At 37.4% G+C, this 27,470-nt stretch overlaps 1 protein-coding gene across 12 annotated transcripts in view; it reads right to left on the reverse strand.

Annotated features, from left to right (window-relative positions):
- The window catches only part of LOC132196263 (zinc finger protein rotund-like), a 128,716-nt gene that overhangs the window by 49,955 nt on the left and 51,291 nt on the right, over positions 1-27,470 (reverse strand). For 7 of the 12 annotated variants that reach the window (XM_059618784.1, XM_059618787.1, XM_059618785.1 and 4 more), the window contains one exon: positions 1,643-1,867. In XM_059618784.1, coding sequence (XP_059474767.1) covers positions 1,643-1,867 — 225 coding nt within the window. Of the gene's footprint in view, positions 1-1,642; positions 1,868-4,480; positions 4,913-15,663; positions 15,881-15,970; positions 16,078-27,470 lie in introns of those variants that run through there. The other 5 variants (XM_059618790.1, XM_059618788.1, XM_059618794.1 and 2 more) reach the window with 4 other exon arrangements.

Raw genomic sequence — 27,470 nt, forward strand, 5'->3', positions numbered from 1 at the left:
GATTTTGACAAAATTTAGTTAATTAAATAATTATCTTATGAAATGACAAAATGATTAATAAGCTTCGTATTAAACGTTAGAGACACAAAAATAGTCTCAAAATGTATAATTAACAATGTAAAGATTTATTAATTTTTTTGACACAAATATCAACTTTAGATCTTTTTTCTATACGATCAATGTAAATTTTTTATTATAACTAACCTTATTGATTTTATTTTTCCATCTAAATAAAGGCGATTTGAACGTGATTTGGTGAAATTTTTATCAATTTTGGTCAGGCAAATATTTACAAATGAAATATTTTGGAAAATCCAATAAAATAAAATGTTGAAATTTAAAAAATTTTCAGTTCTTCTTCAAATCATTGATAATGTAGAGGGGAAAAAATGATTCCTTGGAAGTCTGAATATTATTATGATAGTTTTTTTTTACAAAATCTGCGAATTTATCATTAAAAAACGGAATTATTGATCTGTTTGATTAATTGTGTTGAAATTTAATTTATAGAGCAATAATGTAGAATCTTTTTTCAAATATTATTTCACATTTCGGCTCAAGCATGGGAAAGCCCTGAAAAGCAAAGCCGGATTCTCGTACGGGACACTCGGATCATTTGAATACACCCCACTAGCTCTGCTCGTGCGTTGCTCATCCTCGCCTCTCTTTCTTTCTTTCTCTCTCACCGTCGAAAATGAGTAAAATTTTTTTCCTCAGCCCCGCTCATTGGTTCCTGCGTTTGCACAAAAGGCGGCGTAAAAAAAACTGGCCCCGGCGGGCACAAAGACACACTCGTACATCACCTTCCTCGCTCCCTTATTATGCACGCACACACAAAGTATAACCCTTTGGCTTAATCCGATGCATGCAAAAAAAGTGGACATGCAGCTCTCTTGTCTTACTCGCTGCATCGCTCTTCCCAGACCGGCTTTTTTTCTTCCCTCAAAAATTTTACTGCCTCTTTCATTTATCACGCAGCACCAACGGTTTGCTTCGCTTTTTTTCAACATGTAAATTACACGCAGAGACTCATTTCGTCTCAACTCGAGAGACAACTTTTCACTAGAAACGAAGAAAAAAATACCAACGAACTTCTTCTTCTTCTTCTTCTTTCATGTTACGAAATGCAAAACGAGTCTCATAATTGTCAAAACGCGATGAAATAGAATTATGAAAAGCATTTTGGCGCGCAATTCAGACTCGTTTGTCTCAAAAGAAACAAATTTTACCTGCCCATTTTTTGTCTTGTTCTGGAGGATGCATTGTTGCGTTTATTGCCCCTTGTTAAGGTCGCGCGCGCCGGTTCATCGAAGGTCAGTCCAAATGTTTTGATTTTTTCTTGCTCTTCGCACAATAAATAAATAAATACAGAAGTCGTTGACCTGCCGGCGCTGGCAATAAAACACAACCTAAATTTTTTTGGAAAATTTTTTCTCATTCTTTTCAAAGAATGCCTTCCGAATGCTTTCTACTCTCAATTGAGGCGTGACCCGAATGTGTCTTAATTTTTTTTCTCCGCCGCGACGAGTTAATTAACTTGAATTGTCGATGATTAATTGCCGACTTGCTAATTAATTTTCTGTCAAAGCGATCCAACAACTCTCTCTCGAAATCTCACAAAAAATAATTTGAACATGCATACTTTGCTCACCTCGACGTTGTTCCACATGTAGTGGACGTCGTGCGAGTGCGGGTTGTTCATGTGCTCGGCCATGACGCTCATCCAGTGCACGAGGCCCTGCGCCGAGCCGGGGGTGGCGGCGCCCGGGGGGGTCCCCCCGGCCACCACACCCCCGGCCTTGCCGCCGCTGTGCGCCGACGACACTTCGGACGCCGGTGGCGGCGAAGACCACACGAACGCGGCTTTCTGAAACACACAAACAGCCACAAATTATTCAAAATGTGCAAACAATCTAACTAAAAATTAAAGTGTTCTTTTGTAATTTTCAAAAAAAGTCAGAAACTTAGTGAGGAAAGCAAATTAAGATGTTGAAATTTCAACATTTAATTGAAAATCTTTTGTTTCAAAACACATTAGGATTTTCTATTCAAATGAACTAATTTTCAATTTGAAACTAAAAATCAGTAATATTCTTTGCAATTTTTATTTAAAAGGAAACTAAAAACCTCCACAGTCGATTTCCAATTCTTTTTTACTCTGTCAGTTAGTTAAATTTTGTAATTTTATTTCATTTAAATATTTGTTTTTGCTGCAACCTTTTCCCTTATTTTATCAAAAGGCAGATTTGCGCGATTGACATTGAAAGGAAATTGATGACGGCGAATGATGTAAAAACTATTGAATCTGATATAATTTCTCTAGTTTCGAAACAGAGCAAAAAGCAGCTCCCTTTTTTTCTCCACTATTGTACGTATAATGTAGCGTGAGAGTTGTTCGGGTGCGATTGAATTCCCACGTCTGTTTTTTTTTTTCTTTCAAAGCGAGCTCGATTTTTCCTTGTTTGACCTGGAAATTTTGCAGACTCGAGCCAGACGGTTTGGGCGTTTTTTCCGCGTCTGCGATATAGATTCGCGCGGCGCGGCGCAGGTAATTTTGCACCCAGATGCTCTAGGCATGAGAGCGCGTCTCTTCTTTCCATCTAGTCAAAGGGCCCAGTCATGTGAGCAGATATCACATCACACGGCGCAATGATGATTCTACCCCTGTAGCCTAGGCAACGCGACAAGCACACGCACAGAGAGCGACACAATTTTGTCTCTTCGAAAACGCTCTGTGCAGGAAATAACGCGAGTTCTATTCAGTTCTACGACATGGAATGTGCAAATATGAACAAACTTGATGCGTATAGAGGAAGCTTCAGGTTAATTAAAGTCTTTTCACGAACATTCCAACACATGTCGAAGCAATTAATAATTAATTAGATGTCGAACGCCCAGAATTGGGTTTTATGAATTGTTTCCTTAATTTAATTTAATTTAATAAACAATGTTTGATAATAAATTCACATGGAATTGATTAGAATTAAATATTCAAGTAAATATATACAAAGAGATTATTAAAAATAAGATTAATTAATATAAATTTAATCATTTTTCCACTTTTTAATTATTTACTGGCTTTTTTTATCATTTTGCTGGATGTAAGTTAAGTCAAATTTAATTCTAACTGAGACTTTTCTGCTATTTTCTTTAAAAATAAATAGGACTGGCGAATATCCGAAACCACAAAAGATTGAAAGATTATGTTTCTTAGCAATTTTTGTTTTAAACTGAAATTAATTTCCACTTGAAAGAACGGAATTTATTTCACCCTGTCACTTCACGATCAATTGAATTAAGAGCGAGAATTAATAATAAATGGGGAGTCGGGCGGCGTGCACATGGTGTCGCCGCGCCAGACTGGATTAATTAGTGTCCTGCGCGAGCAAGATAATTGCACCAAGACAACAGATGCCAACACAGCAATTAACACGCGCGGCGTCTCTCTCTCTCTCGTTGTTGTTGTCAACTTGTACGAATGCGTTTCTCACACTCATTGTCAGCGCAGAGCCGAGAGAGGGAGAGAAAACTACCCTCGACCGCAAATCCAATAGTTCAGCCACCTGTTGACTCGGACAGAGCTAAATATGCACACGCCGAGCTGTGCAAATAACTGCATTCAGCAGGTATTATACGTGGCGTGACGCCTGATGGGTATGCAAACCGCTCGACACCCGCCAATTTAAGCAGCTATTACAGCTGCTAATTTAATTCTAATTTGATAAACTCAATCTCTATATTTCACTTTTATTGAATTTCTCAATGATTAGATGAAAAAACACGGTTATTTTTTCTAAAATTAGCTTTGGTTTGTAGCTTTAAGTTAAAAGTAGAAATTGAATCCATTGCGAGAACTGAATGTTTTAAATTTAACCGTCTCTTAAGGGAATTTTCTAGATAAAATAATTTTTTTCTCAAAATTGATTAAAATTTCACCAAATCACCTCAATGGAGATTGAAAAATAAATTCTGTAAATCAGTCATCATAAAAAAACTTGCATTGATTTTACAAGAAAAGATTGGAAAGCTTTAATTGCTGTAAAGTTCATCACTATTTTTCTTTAAAATAAAGTGCACCTGAGAATAAAAATTCATTTCCCCTCAAGTAAAAAGCTTAACAAATATGTAAGTCTCTTGTTGCGAGTTGAATGTTTCATCATTTTAAGACAAAGTCACGCAAAAAACTTTGAATTTGCGCTCTTATGGCCTTCTAGAAGTTTTTAAAAAAAGACAGTTTATTTCATGTTCACAAATAAAATTTCATTTGTGAAAGATCTTGTTTTGTTTAATGTGGCAATAATTTGATTAAGTTATAAAATGAACTTCAATTTGCAATTATTGCAGCTGTTTGATTTCAGCACAAGACGGAAAAATTGTATTGCTTGCTTTTTCGTGGCCCACGCTTTGACCTCTGGAGTGGTGAGCGCGGAAGAGCGACACGTGCAAGACGAGGAAAGGAAAAAGGTGCAAAAATACTCACCTCTTCAGGAGTCGTTGAGAAAATAAGGTTTCGCGGGAGTGGAAATGCCGGTGCCTGGGTAAACTTCATGTTCAAAGTGCTCATCGGGCGCGTCTTTGCTGCACGTGAAAGCGAGTTTGTTTCTTATTTTCGGTCAACTTGTTGCCGCAGACGTGCGAGATCTCATCGGGCAAGAGGCTGCGCGGAGAATAATCAAGCCCATCTCCATACGCACGCACGCCGCAGACAGACACTCTCGCGGCGCTGGGGATGGATGGGGAGAGGGGTTGCGTTCGCTCGCTCTTTCGCTCCCCGCGCCAGGTATACGGAAAAAAAATTGAGATAAATCGCGAGATCGATCGGCGAATAATAACAACAGAGCCACGCGTATTCAAATTATTGTCAGGAGCGACGAGACTTGCTTGCTTGGGAGCGGCGCGGGCCTAACTAAAGAGCTTTTTTGGCCACGAGAAGAGAAGTAGCGAGTCGCGCGCTGCATACTATGGAAGGGAGAGCGCGAAGATGGCCCGAAAAAATATGACAAAAAACTGAATTTCGTGTGTGTGTGTGTGCAGAGAGGCTAATCAGAATGCCGCCGCCGCCAGGAGAGAGAGAGGAGGTGGTGGCCCCGCCAAAAAAACCAACTCGCCGCAAATTGCGAACCTTGAATCCGACGGTGGCAATTGTTTGTATTTCATTAAATCCCTACGCCCGAAAAAAAAACTACGTCTGTGTTTCCAATTTGGAATTTCATCAAATGGTGGCTGACGGCAATTTCTCGCTCAAACGCTATTTCACAAATTCTCTTTGCAAATTGATTGGTTTTTAACTGAAATTCTCTGAAACTTGTTCATATTTATACTAATTTTTATAAAACAAGCTTCTTTAGTAAAAACAATGAATGGTTGAATTTTTTGTTTATAAAAATTATGAAGTTTTAAAGTTTTAGAACTGTTTTAGGTTTTAATTGGATCTTCGGATGATTCAGCGCCTATACATAATTTAAACCCAATTACAAATCTGGAATTCCCCAGTGCGGCTGCAAAAGTCAATGAAACAAACATGACGATTTAATCAAATTGATCATTTTGAAATTCAACCCTTTGGGAAAACTGTCCGTTTGCATATCTTTGGTTTGATGATTTCCGTGGCCCGAGGTGACGAAGATGAAACGCGAGATTCAAATATTATTATAAAATGATGGGTCGCGGCCGTAAATGTCACTTGATTATTGCAGGTACGTGAGGGGAACAATGTGTTGTCCCGCGGCGTTTGCGGCAGCAAAAAAGTGTATCTCTCGCGTAATGACACCGCATTCTGTCATGACACACACGGGATAAGAAGGTTATTTTTATACACGTACAGCTTCTGTAATACGCTCATTTTTCTCGGAATGATACGGAGCACGGGGCGCTCTCGGAACGATAATAAAGAGCTAAAAATAAAACGCTCGTTTGCGACACCCGCGCGCTACGTGCGAAATCTTCCCATATGGAAATTCAACTTTTAATTTTAAACACGCGCAACTTGCTTTAATTTTACAATAGTTTTGCTCACGCATTCTTTCATAAATGGATGTGCTTTTACAGCAGAATTAACAGGTACAAACTTTGCCAAGAAGTAAGTTAAATTTTCATCAATTTAAATAAGGTTCTTTTATTTTTTTGGCTAAAATTATAAATGCTGCGATAGATTCATAATGATTCCCGTTTTTAAAACGCAAATTGTAATTCATGAAACTAAATTAATGTTTAGATTTTTCTGGATAAAAAACCATTTAAAGAGATGAAATGTCTTCGCCCACTTGATTAGTTAGTTTCATCAAAGGGCTTCCAAAAATACGGTGGGAGTTTCGGAAAAGTATGGTGTAGCTTTCCATATTTGAGGAATTTTCAGCAGCAGCGTGCGGTGAATCAATTTCAAAGTCTGGACTGGGTCAAAACCACCGCTGGTCAACACACGTGGCACAAAAAATTAACAAAGTTTCAGTAGCAAATTGAGGTGTCTCGGGCCACACGTGTGCAGCGCCAAATACTTGAGACAAGAGCAAAGAGCAAACTATTATATCCGGGCAAAAAGTTGAAAAGATAAAAAAGGAGAGCAAAAAAGAGAGAAGTTTGCTCTGAGGGCAAATATTTTCCGCCTGGGGAAAACAGGCGCAGGGTTATTAAATTTCGCGAGGGGAAAAAGTCGAGACTTGCGAAAAATAAGTAGAAATAAAAGGAGATTCGCGCGCGAATATTATTACCATTTTGCTAGACGCGTGCGGAGAAGGGAAGAAAAAAAATCGGGTTGAAAAGAAAGAAAGAATGTGTTTTATATTTTGAAAGTGCGCGGCGCAGACGGGGAGGTCGGTGGCCTTAGCTGGCGGTCCTGGGTTCGAGGACGGCACACGCCGCGGTGCGAAGGAACACGGGGTGCTTTGCCTTGCCCGGGCTTCGATCCCCGCGGTTGCCATGGCGACAGACGCCGATACGCCTCCGCACACGCTATTTCGTAATATCGCCGCCGCCGTAATAATACAACACATGTTTGTACCGAGACAGCGACCGAAAGCAGACTTATCTTATCTGCAATCATCTGCGAGCGCTTTTCGCGATTGACGGGCGCGAATTTTTTCCTTCGCGGGAAGAAGTTTTTTTTCTTTAAATCCGTGGGAAATGCAGAGGCGGCGGCGGAAAAGACGGAAAAGGTGCGCGCGCGACCTCTCCGCAGCGTGCATGACCTACGTTGCCCTAGTGCGGCGCCAGACACACAAAAAGACCAATCGTCACGTGCGTGCCGCTTTCGCAATTACACCAAATACACGCGCTCTCGTTTCCATTTCAATTTGATTGCGCAAATTAACCACGTTTTTTACCCTTTGACTCTGAATATCTCAAAAAGGAAACATTTAATTCTCACCAATTTTTTACTATGTTGTGCACGATTAATTTGGCAACTTTTGGCTATTTTTAAATTTCAAATAATCTCTTTTTAGGTGCATTGGAAGATAATTCAAATATTCAGGTTCCAAAAGGTGACCTTGACCTTTGACCTGCGACTTAGGTCACAATTGAAAAGTTGTAGATTGTTTCCTGACAACTTAGGTATGAGGGACTTGTGCGCTATCTTTGACAGGAGCTGAGATATTTTCCATTTTCAAAATCACCTTTTAATAAAATACCAAACTTTGAGCTCCTGAAAATTGGGCAATTTGATAAATTATTCAAAATATTTGTGTTCACGCTAAAAGCAAAATAGCAGCTGCCAAATATTGCCAAAAGTGAATAGCAAAAACAATTGCGCGTAAATTTCTGGTTTCGGACCAAAAAGCAAGGCAGAAAATCATTATAATTATTTTACTTTTAAAATTTGGATTTTATTTTGAAGGGAGTGCGTGTGGAATAGCAGAGGGTCGATTTGATCCCCGGTGGAACGACGGCGAGACAAATTTAATTGAAAGGCTTCTCTGGAGGAAGCGATGAACGCAGCTCGCTTCGCACACTAAGCGACGACGTGAGAAAGGAAACAATGCAATTATATAGGCGACGGTAGGCAACCTGCGCGACGAGGAAGCTGTTGCGATAGGGGAGCAAAAACCGTCCCACGGACTATTATAACTTAACTTATCAAAGTGAACTAAAACGTGTTCTTTTTTAAATTAATTTTATTTGCATGCAAAAGTTTAGTATTTTTCTTAACAATTTATTTTTGTTATAATGATAAAAATTAATTTAAATTTGTATTCAAATTAATAACTCTGTTACTTTATAGTTTACAAGAAATTATTATGGAAGTTAATACCTAAGAAAATTTTACTAAATCTTTAAAAATGGTGTGAGTAATTGGAAAAAAATGGGAAGAACTAAACTTGTTCCAAATATTAATAGTTTGATTGTAAATTATTTACTGGAAATTTATCAACGGCTGAACCATGAAGCAACGATTTTTTTCTCTACACAAAATTATATAATATCTTATTTAATTTATTTTTATTAGGTTTCTCCGTTGGTAGGAAAGTGAATAACAAACGCACAACAACCGCTCTTTTGTTTGCAACATGTAAATTCGAGTCTTTTGTGTTAATGTCTCTGCCTCTGTGTCTCACGCGCGGTCGTGAAATTGAATTTCCGTTGATAATTGTGAGCGCAGGTAGGAAAGATGAAGCTTTTTCGGCCCCGCGGGCTTTTGCATTAAAAAGGCCGCCGCGCTCTCGAGTTTTACTGTTTCATGGGACGTGGGTTTGTTTCATGCAAACGATTCAAAGCCTCCGTAGTGGATTTTTCAAAGGCAATTCCGGCCGGGGTATGAGTTGGTGGGGCGTTTTTACGCACATGCCGTCTCGTGAATATTAATTAACCCTGCAAACGGCGCGATAATTACTTAAATGTTTGGCAAGCAGCGGGACAGAATAACAGGTTTCGCGCGCCCAGGGTGCAAATTTCGAGCTTTTGTTTGAACTGCTCATGGTGCAGGAAGGAAGGAAGCGAGTCGCTTGCTTTTTTTTCTGATTTGAATACTCAATAATAAATTAGTGTAACTCGTGAATTTTAAATTAGTTCAAAAATATATGTGTAAAAAATTCTGTTTCTTCACTTTTTTATTTTAAAAAACAAAATTTTTTTACTTTTCATTGAATTCCAGAAAGTGAAAATTAGGTCAGTGCGGGAGATCTTCCTGGAAATATTCAACTGAAATAGAATAATATTCCAAGACCAAAAGGGTTGTCCGGCCATAAAAATAACACGAATTTTATGGTTATTTTTTAGGGTCCAGGGAAAAATTATCCCCAGCTTTTCAGTCGAGCTTTCTCGCCCTCAAACACGAATTTTATGACCCGTCAATCTTTGTGCTGGACCCGAGCATTTTCCTCGCCAAGGGCAATCATCACCGTGCTGCGCGCGAGATGGGATTTGTGTTGCTAGTTTTTTTCTTCTTCCATCAATTCGGTCAGACAATAAGGTGTGGCTGGAAAAAGCTCTTTTTGTTCTTGGCTGCGCGCACATGCACTCATTATAGACAGGAAATTAGACGAGTTACCTGTGGCAAGCAAATTCTAACACACCAAGGTGAAAAGTCCGAGATTGGATACGCGGACGCGGAGAGCAGAGAGAGAAAGGTTGGCCAACTCGGGCGCGTTTGCGGCGCACGCAGACCCAAACACAGGCCAATGATCTACAACTTTTTTCAATCCAATTTTCATCAAAAGTGAGGAGAAAATTTTGGAATAGAAAATTAAAGATAAACCAAACATTATGTCTTCAGTTTTCATTTACTTTACTAATTTTTTTATTTTAAATATCTTTAAAAATAGTGTTAAAACAGATAAATAGGAATAATTGAGTATTAAGCAATTCAAGAAATCATTTGTTCAGTTTAAATTTGTGGAAACTTGGCAAATTGGTTTCCATAAATGGAAACTGAACTCATGTTTTTTCATGCCTTAACAGATTATCTCATTAAAATTTGCCATTTTTTATAATAATTCTTGAATAGTGTAAATTTTTAAGAAATTTGGATTTTGTTTTATATCTTGTTAAAATTTAACTGAAAAATTATGAATTCATTCGGACGGAAGTGAGTTATTTTGACTTGCGGCAATTGTCGTGGGCCAATAATTGGCAGAGCCCGCAGACTTTGACGAGGTGCTAAGTACCGAGAGAGCGGATTGTCATTTTCACGTTAGGGGTAGGTTAGGGAGAGACGCAGTGAGTGTGTGTGTTGAAAAGAGAGTGGGTCGATACGCCCAGACACAGCTTTGGCGGCGGCGGCGGCTCTTCTTTCTCTCTTGAGCCGCTACTTGTGCGAAACACACTCGAGTATTAAAAGAGTGCAAGACCTTAAGTTATTATTACATTGTCTCATTACACGCCCGAGTCTGCGCTGCACGGTTAAAAGTTGAAGGTCGCACGTTCCCGCGGACACATTTGCGCAGAATATCGCATATTGTGACTGGAAAGTTTTGATCCGTTGCATGCCGACGATATTTGATGGAAATATAGAAATGGATATTTTATCTGTGCGGCCCCGAGATCGTTTGTTTCTCTCCGCATCTCTGCTTTTCCTTTTCGGCTCGCGTGTTCTTCCGATTTTTCGCTCTTGTTCTGTGCGATAATAATAGTGTCTGGCCGGTGCCGCTCGCATGATGTGTTTCCAAGATCGAATCCCAGGCACCGAAGCACCTGAAACATCCCAATCTCGCAAACACGCTAACAAATCGACCTTAAAAACTTTCTGATGTGCAGCGATTCAAAAAATACGGAAAAAAAATCATCCAAATCGTGCCGACTTTGCCGTGGCTCGTGACAATAAAACCAAATTTAAGACTCAAAAGTTTTGTAAAAAGTAGATCGTAAAAAATTGTTTGCTTTATAATCATTTGAACTATCTACATGGATATTGGCAGTTTTATTACTTCATTACTTTGGCTATTTTTGTCTTATTCATTAATACAAAAAAAATTGTATTACAAAAAACGGCAGTTATTTTTGTTTCAAAATAATATATAAAAAATCCGGAATTTTTCTGAATTTTTAAATTAATTAAACTTCTTTTGAAGTTTAATAATTGAATATATAAAATCTCCGTTTTGATAATTTACAAAACCTTTTAAAACAGCCAATACTAATTTTAACTAAACAATCAATTTTCAAACGTTGCTGTAAACACGCTGGATAATTAAATTTGTCATGATTTCACGCAGATGGAGCGTCGAGTGATGAAATTTAGCCCCGGCAGCATTTAGCTCACAACAATTGAGCGCCATTACTAAATGAAAACTCGCATGTGCCGCCGCCGACCACCGTCATGTGCACGTTTTTAATAATAAATTCACCAGTTGCATATTCGCGCGGTGTTCTGTGCAATAAATGCAGCCAGTGCAGACCTGTTTGCAATCAATAGCAACATTGGCGAGAAATAAAAATTTAATTTTGTTCACAAAAACGTCAAAAACAAAGTCATTGGAAGGACTGAATTTTTGGAACTCTTATTTTTTTAAATAATTTTTGCCTTAAAATTGGCCACCAGACTAAAACTGCACCAAATCACTCCAATTAAGATGGAAAAAAAATCAATAAGAAATTTACATTGATATCTTTCAGCAAATAGTTGAGAAAGTTTTGAGTTGTTTTGATTGGGTAAGCTCCTAGTTTATATAGTAATAAATACAAAAAGTTTAATCGCATAGAAAATTACAAAGGCCAGCTAAATCATAAAAGCCTAAAAAAATTAGCGAAACTAATATTAAGAAGAAAAGAAAACCTGCATTTCCACCAATCAAATCAATAATTGAACACGATTTTAATTGCTTTTCTGATCGACACGCAAGTGTGTGTGTGTGCGTCTGTTATTTTTAGTTTATCGCAGTGTTTATCCTGCAGAATGTAGTGTTACGGAGCAAAAGAGAAATGAATACACAAGAAAGGGACAGTTGGGCTCGGGCCAAGAGCCGAGCGGGCGCCGCAAGTTGCTGCGTTGGACCAAAACACACTCCATCATCCTGCGCACCCAAATCGGCCGCAAGTGAGGCTGGAAATTGAATTTGGGTCATATCCTTCCTTTCATTGTTTTCCCTCCGACGCCGACAACGAAAAGGGCAGGAAATTCGACGAGGATTTGCCAAACTGTATCGATTGCAAAGCAATTCTTATCTCGTACCGAATGACCTGCGTCTTGTTTTGCGAAGATCTCCAAAATGTCTGATAAGTTCGGATGAGAAGAAGGGCGTCAATTATCAGCAATTAAATGTGATTTTTAAGAGGAATAATTTATATCATTGGCAGTTCCAAAATTTACAAAATTGTAATTATATTTAATTTGCCTTTATATTTATTACAAAAATTTATGTGAAAAAATTAATATATCTGTGAACAAAAAAAAAATTAGGACAACTAAATCTGTTAGAAAAAAACACCATGAAAACATTTTACTGGAAATTCGGGGTGGATTATTAAGTTGCACAAATTGTGGCGAATTTTGTCAGATGGCTGAATATTTGCGAGGTTATCTGGTTTTGAGCGTTTATGCAAATTAGGGGGTCAAGTGCAGGATGTGAAAAAGCGCGGCGCGACATCAACACACACAACAACTGATGCACACATGTTGGTCTCGTCGTGCATGTATAAAACTTATGGGATCCACTGTGAGTCAGCGCTATATATATAAAGTTCTCTGCTCTCGAGACGACCCAATTCTAACCCTTGCTGTGCGCGCGGATAACTCTTTTTAAGACGCGCCAGCCAGCCAACGAGCGACCGACATGTTTTTATTCTTACGCCACCGCGACATGAATATGATTTCTGGCCGAGCGAAATTATCAAAGTCTCCTTTTCCGATTTGTTTTCTGTGACGCAATTCGTCTCTCCGGCCACCCGTGACGCGCGGCATGGGAAAGTAATAAGCGCTCAATTAATTACGCTCTCAAATCAATTTCGATCGGAATCGCTCGCTCGAGAGGTGTGCAATGGGCAAATCATGCCGCATCGACTTCTCTGTTGCATGCACCGTGATTTGGGCAAAAGTCTTATCAGCCTAAGACGTTACATAACTTAACAAAAACAAACTCAAGTCAATCAAGATGAAGAAAAATTTGTACACAAAATATTTTGCAGAAAGATATAAACAAAATTCTGGTACAAGCAATCGGGAAATTTAAGAACTGCTTTCCTAGAAAAATTCATGAAATAAGCATAGATGATAATTTATTCAAAGTCAGAAATCTTTCTGCATGTGCTTGGTAGAAAATTTTGCAATAATTTCTTGCACTCATTATACGTGTTTCGTTTAAAAGTTAAGTCGAAAAACCACGTTTTTTACCCTTTGGCTTTGAACAACTCAAAATTAAACAATCAATTCAATTATTTTAATATGTTTTGAGAAACTAAATTGGGCAAATTTTGGCTATTTTCAAATCTAAATGGCAGATTAATTAAATATTCAGGTTCCAAAAGGTGACCTTGACCTTTGACCTACGACTTTGGTCACTTTAGCAAAGTTTTAGGTTGTTTAATTCCTGACAACATTGGTATGAAGGACATTTACGCTATCTTTATCAGGAGCTGAGACATTTTCAATTTTTTAAATCACTTTTCAAAAAATTGGTGAATTTCGATCCCCCTGAAAAATATTCAATTTTGAGAAATTTTTGACATTCTTCAATACTATTTGCCACTTATTACCAGTTGGTTTCGGTCGAAGAGAGGGTCAAGAAAAAAAAAATAACTTGCAATTTTGATTTTGGCGAAAATTTGTTGATTTTCTTTTTTAACTTTTTTCTAATTTTTTGTGTCTATAAAATGTATCAAGTGTTTGTATCGAGCACCAATCGTGTCTGAGGACTTGGTGCTGGAAAATGCTGCGCACATTTTCTTCAAATAGAAGACGAACTTGAGAGATCAAAGGGGGGTGACCGCACATGCACGATTAATGAAGGGAACAAAGAAAGGGTTGCAAAACAAGGCCGCCGTGTCTGCGAGCAAGCCCGAGTGCGTCTCAAGCATCAGGAGCGTGATAAGGGAGGCAGTTATCAGCGCAGAGGGGGTGCTCGGCGCGGCGACCGGCGACCGACGGACAGGGTGGGTGGGTGGGTGGGTGGGCGGGATGTACAGAGACCGTGGCAGTCACGCCGCCGCCGCGCCGTGAGGAAAAAAATCAATGAAAATGTTCTACATGCGCCCCCTCCGCCTCCTCCCCCGTCCCCTAGAGACAACAATCCCGTCTCGGTACCAACGCGCGCATAAAAATTGCGACCGTGTGCATGAAAAATTCGCGAGGATAAAAAAATTTGGGCGCGCATGCATAATTCAGTTCAAGAGGCAGAGCAGCTGAAGCCTGCGAGACGCCGCAGCTTTCAACACTCCAATGCAATGTTTATTTTTGCTTATTTAACAATTTCGCAATGGGGTGCAGCAGGCGGACGCGGCGAGTCACACTTGAATGAAAGCGTCACTTTCGTTTGCAAAAAAAGACATGTAAGAAATTTTAAATTCAAATTTTAAGCAAGTTTATTTTCTAGAATATGTTAATTTAAAAAAGGGTAGATATGGAAATTTAAATCGACTTCATTATTTTTCAGATTAAAAATTTAAAAATTACACAGACAAAAATATCTCAAATGTTATTCGATTAAGTAAGTTGCGAGATTGGTCCATTTTTTTTTTTTTTTTTATGAAATTTCCAAATTTTTCCCAAGTATTGTTGCTTAATTTCAATAACAGTACAAGCTTATCATTCCATTTTATTAAATTTTTTTTAAGAGAACGTTTCAATTGAATCATTTTTTTTTTTCATCATAGTCTCCTCTGTTGTTGGAAAACCGTTTGATCGAATTAAGGACTTGATTAGTTTATCAAAGAATGCGTTCAGGGGCGCATTAATTATAATCTCTGTTGGCATTCGCGGCCAGTCTGTAATCGTGCCAACCGCCTCTCGGTTCTATTTTAACTCGTTCTTCGCGTATGAAAAACAAAACACTGCTTTTTTATTATTCAAATCACCGCGGCCGCCGCGTTTCGCAAGAGGCGCCGGTAATTGGGGTGCATCAAGAAATTAACTTGCATTTCTCGGCCGCGCTTGAAAAACGAGGACAATTAAGAGCGAGGGCGACGCGTTCATTGCCGCGAAATATAATTAAAAAACAAACAAAAATAGCCAGACACATGCATTTTGTTATTCTGCACTCTTGAGTTTCATTGTTTAGTCTCGGCGAGCGCACAGACGACACGGATATATTTTTAGCTCGATTTGTCTTGCCCCGCGCGAGAGAGGAAAAAAGATAAAGTGGCGATCGAAAAGCTGAATGGGCCGAGAATTAGTTAGGTGTTTGTTACGGTAGGTTAGTTAAGGGAGAGGCCGAGAGCGAGATGCGCCGCGTTCAAACACAAAATATTTATATTCAGGCTCGAGGGAAAAATTCAGGTAGTAAATTTCTTGCTCAACAAGAATTAATTAAAAAGGATTCTGGTAATAAAATAATTAAAAAAAATAAATTGGTTAAATTTGAGATGAACTAAATAGATGGGAATCTTATTAAGACAAATGTCAGCAAAAAAACTTGCAAAAAATAAATAATATTTCAATTAATAAACTTAAAATGGAGAAAGTTGAAATAGATTTTGATCTAGAAATAATTAAAATTTATAGACTTTGAAGACGAATGTAGGTAAATTTTGTTTGCGAGTGTCTGTCTGTGTTTTCGTTGCGGAAAATTGTGCTGCACTTACCGCCAAGTAAGACTCGCGTCCGAACAGCGCGAGTTGCTGGTCACGCATGGGCCTGTCGCACCTGAGTTAAAATGCGTCGAGTTTCTAGCCTCGTCGCCGCGTCTGGGCCCGCCGACGAAACGAAAAAAAATGATTGAAAAAAAGAGGTGATATTCGCGTGGCGACGGGTCCGTCTGGCCCGGCAGCGGCAGCGAAGGGATCTGCGCCTGAGAGCAGACTGGCCCGCCGCACACCGATTGCCAAATCCACGCGCCGCCGCCGCCGCCGCCGCTTCCCCTTCCCACGTCTGCAACCCCTGAACACTCACCTCGAACAGCAGCATGCTTTTCGGGTCCGGCCTCGCAACAGCTGATCTCGGACGGGACGATTAATTGAAATAAGAAGAAGGTCCGTCTCGTCCGTCGACCGTGCACGGTGCAAACACACTGCGCCTCTTATGCACGGCGAATGCACTTTTGCAAACTGCGCGCCGCGCCCCGCCCTGGATGCCCAGCGAACTAGCTTTCGCAAAGGGTTGCTTGCGGCACCTGTCGCTCCCCACTTCATTAATAATCCACTTTTTTTGCAAAGGTTTATTCGACAATTGTCAATTGCGAAGGTAAACAAAAATCGCAAAATTCAACTAAAAATCTTTATACAGTTTTCAACTTATCTAATTCCACAGAAAATTTTGAGAAATAATTGTATGAAGAAATTTGTTTTGATTTGTTTTTTTACAAGCTGTGATAAAATAAAGACTAGAATGAGTCTGAATTGAAGAGATGAAAGTATTTTTTAAATTAATATTTTATGCCTTCAACCAGGAATCGATTTAGTGTTCTTGCTTGATAATTTTTGTGATGAGAAATGAACACATGACATAGGCGAATTGAAGTTAATTAATGAGGAAAATTTAAATTTTATTTCCATAAGATCAGTATTTAAATTTTTTTAACTATTCCTTTTTATATGTACATCTTAAAATTATTTATGGTGTAATAAACGTGATTTGGTGAAATTTTTATCAATTTCAATCAGGCCAATTTTGAGAAATAAATTATTATAGAAAATTCCCATCAAAAACAATTTTAAATTTCAAAAATTCAGTTCTCCCAATCAATTAATTTTTTCTTACTAATTGTAAGTTTCGCTGGAAATGAAATCTCTACAAAACAATGCTTATTTTGAGCAATATTGGGGATTTTTTATATCAAAAGTCTCATTTTAAAAACCTTAAAATTAAATGATTTGAACTAATTTGCTTATCTTCTCCGTCAATTGTCAATTCAATCAAAATTGAGAACAAAAGCAAAATAAAATTTGAGCTATTTTTCCACCTCATGTCATATATAATTTGGTTCCGAACTATAAAAATAGGAATAAACACGTAACCAGGCAAAAATACAAAAATAATCCCTGGACAAACTGAAAGTTTAGGTAACGCGAGGTCTTTGGAGGACAAAATAATCAAGTTATGTAAAAGTTACAAAACACATTCCCTGCGGACGGGACGCGCGCGTATAAGGTCGGACTGCACGTCTGATTATTCCCGCGCTGACGTCCCGCCGGATTGACTTTGGATTGTTTAGATTGATTTGCGCGTTTCATCTGCGCGATCTTGTGCACTTGCATAACCGCGTAATCAACAATGCGTGTAGCCTTTCAATACGTCGTTCATGCATGCGTTCCTTTTGAACTTTTTGCTCGGCTTTGATATTTTATTGATATTAGTAGTGGTATTGTGGGGACTGAGTCCCCTTTTTAATTGCTTTGACCTTGACCCAGCTTGACCCTGACCTACCCCACCTCAACCCTGACCTGCCCCTAACCTACCCCACCCTGACCCTGACCTACCCCACCCTGACCCTGACCTACCCCACTATGATCTTGACCTACCATGCCCTGACCTTGATAATTGACCTTGATTGCATAATGATTCACGCATCAAATTTATTATTTCGCAATAACTAATTACCCCCGCCACTTTACTGGCATTGCAAAATTGAAATTAACCCATTTCATGCAATCACCAGTGTCGTGACGTAACTTTCCCTTTGAGAGAGTCAAATGCTGACCTAATTTCGAAAGATGATCATCAAATTTTAGTTTCGCAATAACTAATTACCCCCGCCACTTTAGTGGCATTGCACAATTGAAATTAACCCATATCATGCAGTCACCAGTGACGTCACATCGTGACGTAACTTTCCCTCCGGCGACAGAGTCGGCGACAGAGTCGACTCCTTCCTGACCTACTTTCGAAATGTGCTCATCAATTTTCTCCGTGAGAGATGGAGCCAAACCGTCCTATAATAAAAATTGAATTAGCTCGTGCGCAGTGAAAGAGAGAACGGTCAGCAGCACACGTGGCCCGCCGCTGCCGCCCGAGCGAGAGCGAAAGAGCGTCAGCTCTTTCGATCATAAGGTTGATATCACATTTGATCATCAAAACTCAATGCACAAAACGAGAATCAATCCACGAAAACGAGGATCAATCCACGAAAACGAGGATCAATCCACGAAAACGAGGATCAATCCACGAAAACGAGGATCAATCCACGAAAACGAGGATCAATCCACGAAAACGAGGATCAATCCACGAAAACGAGGATCAATCCACGAAAACGAGAATCAATCCACGAAAACGAGGATCAATCCACGAAAACGAAAATCAATCCACTAAAACAAGTATCAATCTAAATAAACCTCCACAATCTCCTATATATGGGATACGTCTTTCAGCTAATATTATTGTAAGTTATCCTATTTTCAGGTTTAATTATTATAAATGAAAATCATTGTTTATATTTTATATTTTTGTGTTATTTATTGTGTGATATATCTTTCATTATACACCAATACACAAATTTGCCAGGTGCCGATGGACTTTCACATTCCTCCCACCATTTGGCAAGCCTCACAGGAAACGGCACAAACCTGAGAGAGGAGGTAGGTGGGGATTAAATTCGAAACCCTCTCACCTAACGAGCCTAGAGTCAGTTGAGTCGTTTGACAAATAGGCAGCACTTTGAGGCGCCTCTGACAAGTATCGAATCCGCGATCTTTAGATCACGAGACCGACTAGGCTGATATTTGTATTTTACAAACATGTATATTTTACTTTAATATTAAGAGTACAATTTTTTTTTTCATCATACGGTATTACATTCATTGATTCATTTTTTTTTCGAGGGTTAAATAGGTTGATTATAAATATTATTGTCAGAGTACCATATTGCTTTGTATTAGTTTTAAGATTCCATATATAACAATGCCCTTTTGTTCACATCCTATAGGTCCAGACTTTATTAATGCTGGTATTGTGGATGAGGTCATTGTTTTTTTTTTTTTTTACCTTTTTCAAGATAATATATATTTGTTTTACTTATTTAAATTTTTTTTTATTATTGCGTTTCAATGATTTTTATTTGTTTCTAGATTATCAATAGAGCAATAACTTTTTGTTCAAACATCCTATAGTCCAGACTTTATAAATGCTAGTAAGGGATGAAGGTATTGTCTATTGATAATCAGTTTTTGTTTTTATGATTATATAAATTATATTTTAATTATTCACAACTTCATTTGATGACAGATTTCTCTGTAATGTTTATTTTGTAAGAGATTTCCAAATTTGTTATTTATAAACTCTAAAACCATTTCATCATTGAAAAATGGAGATTGAGTGAATTTTCTTAAGAAATTTTCATATGATCCTCCAGAATGCATGTAAAATAAAAATAAAGCAGCGTATATTCCGCATAAGTTTGAATAATTAGATTGTATTTTAACATTGTTTTTGGTTAGCCTCGTACTATTATGCTGCATAAATTTATAATGATTTTGTACAATAGGCAAGGATAAGGAATCAAAATAATAACAATGTTTATTTTTTGAAATGAATATTGAAATCCAATGTAAGCCACTCTGGGTGTGATCTTGAGTATTCGAAATTACATAGCATGGGAGTTTATCGCATTTTATTTTATCACTCGGAAATACTTGTCCGCCTATGCAAGAAATTAATTCCGAAAGTTCAATAGAATTCATCGCACTTAAAGTGAAATTACAATCAAGACAACTTGAGTTATTATTAATATAATATAAACGAGACTCTCAAATATCTTTATAAAATCCATAAGCAATGTTGACTGTTCAAAGACAAATTGAGGACTGGTGGTGGTGTCTTTTATACCTTTAAGTTTCTAGAAAAACTTCACCCGAATGGGTAATATTAACTGTTTGAGGTGTTTCTCCTATTATAATAACTGAAAGAGCATTAGCTAGTGCAGTTTTGAATTTAAAATCTAATGTTAATGTTCCTGTGTTGACTTGCTCAATATTAGTTCCGTTATTATCACCTCCAAATATTTCTGAGAGTATGAAAAATCCGTTATTGAATTTATCAACAGACCAGCCATTAGTTTTACTATCAACCAAACCACAGTTTGCCAATACGTATCTGTACAGTTCATTTGTTTCTTTGCTTGCAAAGTCAAAATTTAATTTTTGTGAAGGATAACTTAAGCCGTTCACAGATATGTTATAGTCAATTAAGGAATGGTGTTTAAATGTATGAGGAGAGGTTGCGAAAGATCCATTTAAACTTGCTTGCTCTATAAAACAAATATAAAGCCTCGTTGGAAGGTGGTTTAAAAATACATTAGGAATACTGATTTGCATTGATTGAGCAGGAATAATTTGTTGTTTAATGGTGGTTTTTACTATGGGAAGTTTATAATTTTTGGTTTTTAAAATTTCCAAGTGTGACAAAATAATTTCACTATCAATTTTTAAATGCTTTACAATTAATGATGCATCTAGGATTTCAAGTTTTACACCGGCAACTTTCGACATTAAAACAAAATCACTTGAGCTGGGAATCAGCTTCAAGGCAAGCGAGCAACCCACGGGAAGAGGTTTATTTTGTTGAAAAAGCTCACTATGGATTTTACCCACAAATGTATGCTCCTTCGACAATGCAATCCAATTATCTCTTAAAAGAAGAGCTGCTCCAATAAAATCATCATGATCTCCAGCATTATCCTCTATATACCCTTCAGTAATTAATGAACTATCTTTCAAATCGAAATCGTAATTTAAAAAATTACTAATGTAGGCTTTAGTGGGATATAGCCCGGCATACTGTGATATCTGTGTATTATTTATAGAAACCAAACAATCGGAAAATAAACTGGAAAGTACATTGTTTACAGGCGAAACCATATTTGAGCTATCAGCGAGAAAGGCTGCCAGTTTTGTGCCATCACTATTTGTGACTTTCACTTTAACCGACAGGTAGCTATCTTTTAAACTGATGTAATTATCGGTTTGGGCGTTAATGTAAAAATCAAGTGGACCTGAAAAAGTGGCAGGAGCTAAACTCTTGTACCGAACATAATATCCCTGCTCCAAGGTGTTATTGACAGGCCGATCGTCAAACAAATTAAGATAATCGGGAATTGCGACACGTCTCATTTTGAATTGAAAATATCAAACTTAGTTCTGCGCTCAGGACGAATTTTACCAACTCTTCCCTCTTTAGACTGCTTACGAACTCTAGTCCCAAAATCTCTTGCGCGCATATTTATACTTTCATGCATTGGCTCTCGCTCATACATTGATTCTCGCTCATAGTCCATTTCTTCCATTGGATTTCTTTCGCGCATGTTTTGCATATAGCTAAAGTCGTTTGTCATTTCCCTTTTAAGCATTTTGACACTCGGCGCAAATAGCGGAGTGATCGGGAACAATACCGTCGGAACGTTCGACATAAGACCGTTATTTGTCGCTGGTCCAGCATAATAGTTAGTAAAACCAGCACCTTGCTGAAAGTATCTAACGTAATACTCATTTTTATACATTTTTCTTTAGATGCAAACAAATTACAGTCTCAGAATCGCCTTTAAATTTAATTAATTCCCCAGTATGTGATTTAATACTTATTTTTATTCTACTCAGATAAAAGTTGTTCAATGGTAAATAAATCGGTTGCTCAATACTTTCACTTGTGGAATTAGTTTTGTTCAACTGAGCGGTCACAAGTAGCAACTGTGACTCAAGGTTTGAAACTATTGAATGCGCGATGATATCGCAATATATATAGGCAACTGAAGACGTTTCCTTTTCATCAATGGGTGGTAAAATAACGGAAACTGCTGCAACAGTGTAATTACTTGACAGATCCAAACTTCTTGCTAGGCACGCTGTGAAATCGTTTGCCTTGTTACCGGGAAAAATTTCTTTGCACGTGTTACTTATCAAATAGACGTATTGTGACATTTTTTAATCTTCAAGGACTAAAACCATTTCATTGGGGTACATCAATCCTTCAATTACCACTCCTTTAGAGTCTTTGACTTCATACATGGGAATGTATCGTTTATATACAATTTTATCAACTTGGAAAATCTCATCACTGAAATTACGAGTGTATCCTTTTTCAAATGTCTGTTTAATAATTGAAAGTCTTACGAAATCACCAATTTTAAATTTAGGGGCTTTTCTTTTCATTTCTAACTTGTTTTTATAGAGGTTGATAAAAACCTGCTTTTGATCTGCCTTTGATTTGATTTTAATTGGTGCAAATTTGGTTGCCTTTTGCTCTGTATTATTGTATGCATTAACAATGGAATCAAGCATATCAATATAAGTTTTAGTATCCGCGTGAGCCATGTAACGATAGATTCGTTTTTTCAAATGCAAAATGAAATTTTCCGCCAAAAAACTTTTTTTCTCGCTCCTAGCAAATATTAATTTTACGCCATTTTCTTTCATAAATTTCTGGTAAATCTTTGCAGTAAACTCGCCTCCAGCATCTGTGTACCAATACAATCCGGGTGATTTTGCTCTTTTAAACACTAACTTGGTTGCCCTTATAACTTCCTCTGGTTTTTTCGATTTAATCGGGACAACATATCCCATCCTTGTAAATCCATCAATCACACAAAGTAAAAACTTTGTACCCTGGTTAAACCTAGATATTTTACTCATGTCTGCCAAATCCGCAAAAAGCCAGTAATTCTTTTGAGGAACAAACATGTAATTGGTTTTAAATTTTTTATTTCTCGGATAAAACATTGTGTACGATTTTTTCTTGTGGAGCCATTTTTTAATATCCTCCATTTTGTAATGATCTTTAAACTTTTTAATCAGTTGGTTTGCTGAGGTAAAAGACGTAGAACTGTGAGGATCAAAATAAGCTCTGGTTAAATCCCTATTCATTTTTAATAGCGATAATTAATCCAGTTATAATCGTTTATGCTTGAGTAATGCGGTTCAAATTCAAAAGTACGTGTAAGTTCTTCTCCGTAACCTTCTTGATCACTGAATGTAGATTGACTCGAATTGTAATGTTCTTTATTGGTTTCTTTTTCCATGGCCTGCTCAAAATTTTTAAAACCAGGCAAGTTCTTGATAGATTTTTTGCTAACATACTCTTTTAAGAATTCAGCAATACTACTTTCCCCTATTTGTCTCCCATTTATGTATACATAATTATCATCATACTTAATTTCATTCGATTGAGTAATCACATCATTAAACAAATTAATTGCTTTATTCCTATAAGACTGAGGAACAATTTCAAAAATATTAGTTCTTGTATCATCCATTGAAATTTGTTGGCTTTCATTAGAATGAGTACTTTGAAAGTCATCATCAGACATATCATCATTATTAGCTTCTCTAGGTTTTTCAACATTGCTAAATTTTGTAATAATTAATGGTCTTCTTCTTCTTTCACTTTCCTCCAAATGGCGTTGGTAAACATTATTGTAATTCTGAAATTTTTCTCTTTTTGACATTGATTTACTTTTTGCAATTTTACCCAATTGAGTTTTGATTTTTTTATCGTCTGACGGTAGAAGTGATTGGAGTTGTTCCCGACTAATCAAATACATGTCTTTACTTTGGTTCATATTTGGCTTTTTAAAACTTCAACAATCAAACGTGTAACAATAGGAAGAAGAAAATGAGTTAAAAATCCAGAACCGTATTTAATTATTGTTTTTTTCTTCCTCTCCCAACAACCTTTAGATGCTAGATCTCTTATTAAGCTTTGGTATTTCCTCAAACACTCCTTTTCACCTGAATCAATTTCAAAGGTTCCTGCTAATAAATTAACAGCAACTTCACAGACGGCGTCGATTTCGCTACGAGAAGCAAGTTCGAAAAATCTAACTTTATCTTTAATATTATCAGAATTCAATAATTCAATGAGGTGCTCAATGCGCGAAGTGCTCATTGTAAGTGTCAAGTGATATCATGTCCCCTGTATTTATATTCTCTTCAACAAAAACACGTGGGCAATCTTCAAAAATATTAGAAACAAGGCGGCATAAAGGATGTGTTTTTTGATGATAATCAATTAATATGAACCCATAAGGACAGCTCATTGCTCGGTTACAGGCACTCATAAAGAATTTGTATTTATCAGGCATCATTTGCAGCCCCAGGGTACGGATTTGTTGCCTGTCACGCACATTGTTCGTTAGAATCATATAGGTTGAATTTAAACTTGTAGTTCTAATATTGCTTCCATTTGCAAAAAGATTTTGCGAAATAAATATTACACTCATATTGTGATGATGGATATACTTGGTAAACAAAAGTGATACAATTTCATTTTTCTGTGCAAAATCAAGCATATCATCAATTATGATAAGTCTTTTACAATTTGGGCTTTCTTCTAAATTATCAATAATTCCTTTGTGAAATTTTATTTTTTTAACTTTTTTAAATTCGTCAAATGCTTTTTGATAAATCGAATAGCAATAAACAACTTCGTCAATTTTTTTATCTGTCATTTCATTTAAATTGCGTAAGATATTCAAAACAATCTGCGATTTTCCCGATTGGGAGGGGCCGCAGATCATTAATCCAAAAGGAACTCTGAATTTAAAAGGCATTGCTATCTGTGAACTGACTCCAAACGGGTTTAAAACAATCCTTTTATACCTTAAATCAACCAAGACCTTATGATCGAAAGAGCTGACGCTCTTTCGCTCTCGCTCGGGCGGCAGCGGCGGGCCACGTGTGCTGCTGACCGTTCTCTCTTTCACTGCGCACGAGCTAATTCAATTTTTATTATAGGACGGTTTGGCTCCATCTCTCACGGAGAAAATTGATGAGCACATTTCGAAAGTAGGTCAGGAAGGAGTCGACTCTGTCGCCGACTCTGTCGCCGGAGGGAAAGTTACGTCACGATGTGACGTCACTGGTGACTGCATGATATGGGTTAATTTCAATTGTGCAATGCCACTAAAGTGGCGGGGGTAATAAGTTATTGCGAAACTAAAATTTGATGATCATCTTTCGAAATTAGGTCAGCATTTGACTCTCTCAAAGGGAAAGTTACGTCACGACACTGGTGATTGCATGAAATGGGTTAATTTCAATTTTGCAATGCCAGTAAAGTGGCGGGGGTAATTAGTTATTGCGAAATAATAAATTTGATGCGTGAATCATTATGCAATCAAGGTCAATTATCAAGGTCAGGGCATGGTAGGTCAAGATCATAGTGGGGTAGGTCAGGGTCAGGGTGGGGTAGGTCAGGGTCAGGGTGGGGTAGGTCAGGGTGGTCAAGGTCAAGCTGGGGTCAAGGTCAAAGCAATTAAAAAGGGGACTCAGTCCCCACAATACCACTACTGATATTGACGCCGATAGATATATTTAGGAAAGTTCTAGATTGCTATTGAATTGAAAATGTACAAAGAAATTTTAAATTTAAATAATATACAATGTTTCCAATCATGTAAGTTTGAAAGGAGTAGAGATATAAATATAAAAAACAATCTCTTAATCATTTAATTTCTTTAACAATTAATTTTTTTTTATAAATTAAAATGTAAACAATGTGTGGAGAAAACAAAATTTTGTCTGTAACAAAAAAACTTTGATCTAAAATGAATAATTGTAAATTGTAAGTCATTGAAGAAAATTGAAACTACGCGTTCGTCTCCCTAAACGCTCAAGCTTCAAATTGGGCTTAGCACGGACTTGCTCTCTCTCTCAATCTGCCTCGGCCAACATCAATTTGATCCTTCAAAGACGTTCTTCCGTCTCTCGGCACAGAGTTTCCAAAGTTCTCGTCCAAGTTTCGGTACAAAGGGCAAGAGCTTAAATTAGCTTCCGAGATGGCTGATTCTGACGTGGTGCGCCACAAAGGCTTCCATTAAGTCAAAATACTTTGATTATCACTTGGCCAAAAGTTTGCAACTCGCAAGTACATGCGTGTCTTGCATCTCAATTAATCTGCACAATTTTTCTTAAATTTTACATTTATAAGGAAGAAATAAATTGAGATTAATTTTATACTTACAAAAATACATATTACATCTTCACAGAGTTGAACAAGAACGACAAAATAAGAAAACAAATTTTCGTTTTTTTGTTGCAATAATTGAAATTAAAATTAATTTTAATTTGATATCGAAAAAATAAACTGAAGGTGTCTGTTTCTCATTTCCTACTCGATGAGACCTTTCATTTAATTCCTTCAATCGTCCTCGCCAAGTCACCTCGCTAAATTGCAATTGCGCGCCTCTAATTAATGATCTCATGCGCCGTCCATCATTATCATTTTCCATTTGTCATCATCACGCAGCCGCGCCAACAGAGTGAAGAAAAAACAACAAACACTTTCACGGCTGCAGCGACCGAAAGAAATAAAAAAAGAGCTCTTTCGGCGTCTCTTCTCAACTCTGTCGCGTGTAAATCATTTTTATTGTTTGCTTGGTCAACAATGGACGTCTGTTTCCTCCCAATTGCTTGTACCGAGGGACACTTTTGCGACCGACGCTTCATTTGGCACGCAGCGCGCTGTTTAGCCTCTCAAGCTGCTAAATCCAAACATAAACGATTACACGTGAATTATAAAAAACAATTTTATTGCTGCTTCTTCTGACAATTGCGAAACTGTTTTTTAGAGGTGCTGTGCGTCTATTTAAATGAACTGGTTGGCAAAAAGTCGCTGGCAATCAGCTGCCGTAATTACAAGCCAACCGATCGGCCAATTAGCATATTGTTAAAAATAATAACCGTCGCACACACACGCTAATTAATGGAAACATTAGTTCAATATTAAACGCAAGTATGTAAATAATACGCGACGAGCTATAAAAGGGTCGTTCATTTGCATAGTAATCGTTAGAATTATGTAGGAAAACTAGTTTTTTTCCCATCAATTTTGGCTTATTAACGAGATCATTTGGGAATTCATTGTTTTTTGTTCAATTATTTACAATGTCATGGAAAAAAGGATCTATTAACTCTTTAAATTTTTTACGTTTTAATTAGAAGAACTTACATCTAATTTTGGTGGGAGAAAATTATTTCAATTAACATTGCAGAAGTGAAAATTGATCTAGTCTTTAAAAATCTATATTTAAATAAAATAAAATTGAAATACTTTTTGCTACTGGTTAATTACTTTAAGCTTTTATTTCACGTTGAATGAGTAAATCGATTGAAAACTAATGTTGCACTTGCATGTTAAGTATAATTTCGGGCATCGATTTTGCTTTTGCCGCTGTTTGGACTGTGACGTGTTTGCATGAAAAGTATGGCAAAATGAAACAAGCACTCGAATGTTTGCGCTCAAAGGCAAAAGAGCAGGTGAATGGGCCGATTAGCGTCCGAGAGCGCGCCACACACGCCAACAAACGTGCATCCATTCCATTCAATTTGCACGACGTGCATTAGCCCGCGTGTTTGCTCATTAACGATCATTTTTGCCACAAAAAAGGTCTTCTTCGTCACACAAATCGCCAATCAAAGCTAGGGTAAACACGGTTTGATGATTTGAAATAACTTTGATTCGGTCATTT

This window comes from Neocloeon triangulifer, unplaced genomic scaffold, assembly GCF_031216515.1.
Source record: "Neocloeon triangulifer isolate White Clay Creek 2 clone unplaced genomic scaffold, ASM3121651v1 ptg000011l, whole genome shotgun sequence".
NCBI lineage: Eukaryota > Metazoa > Arthropoda > Insecta > Ephemeroptera > Baetidae > Neocloeon > Neocloeon triangulifer.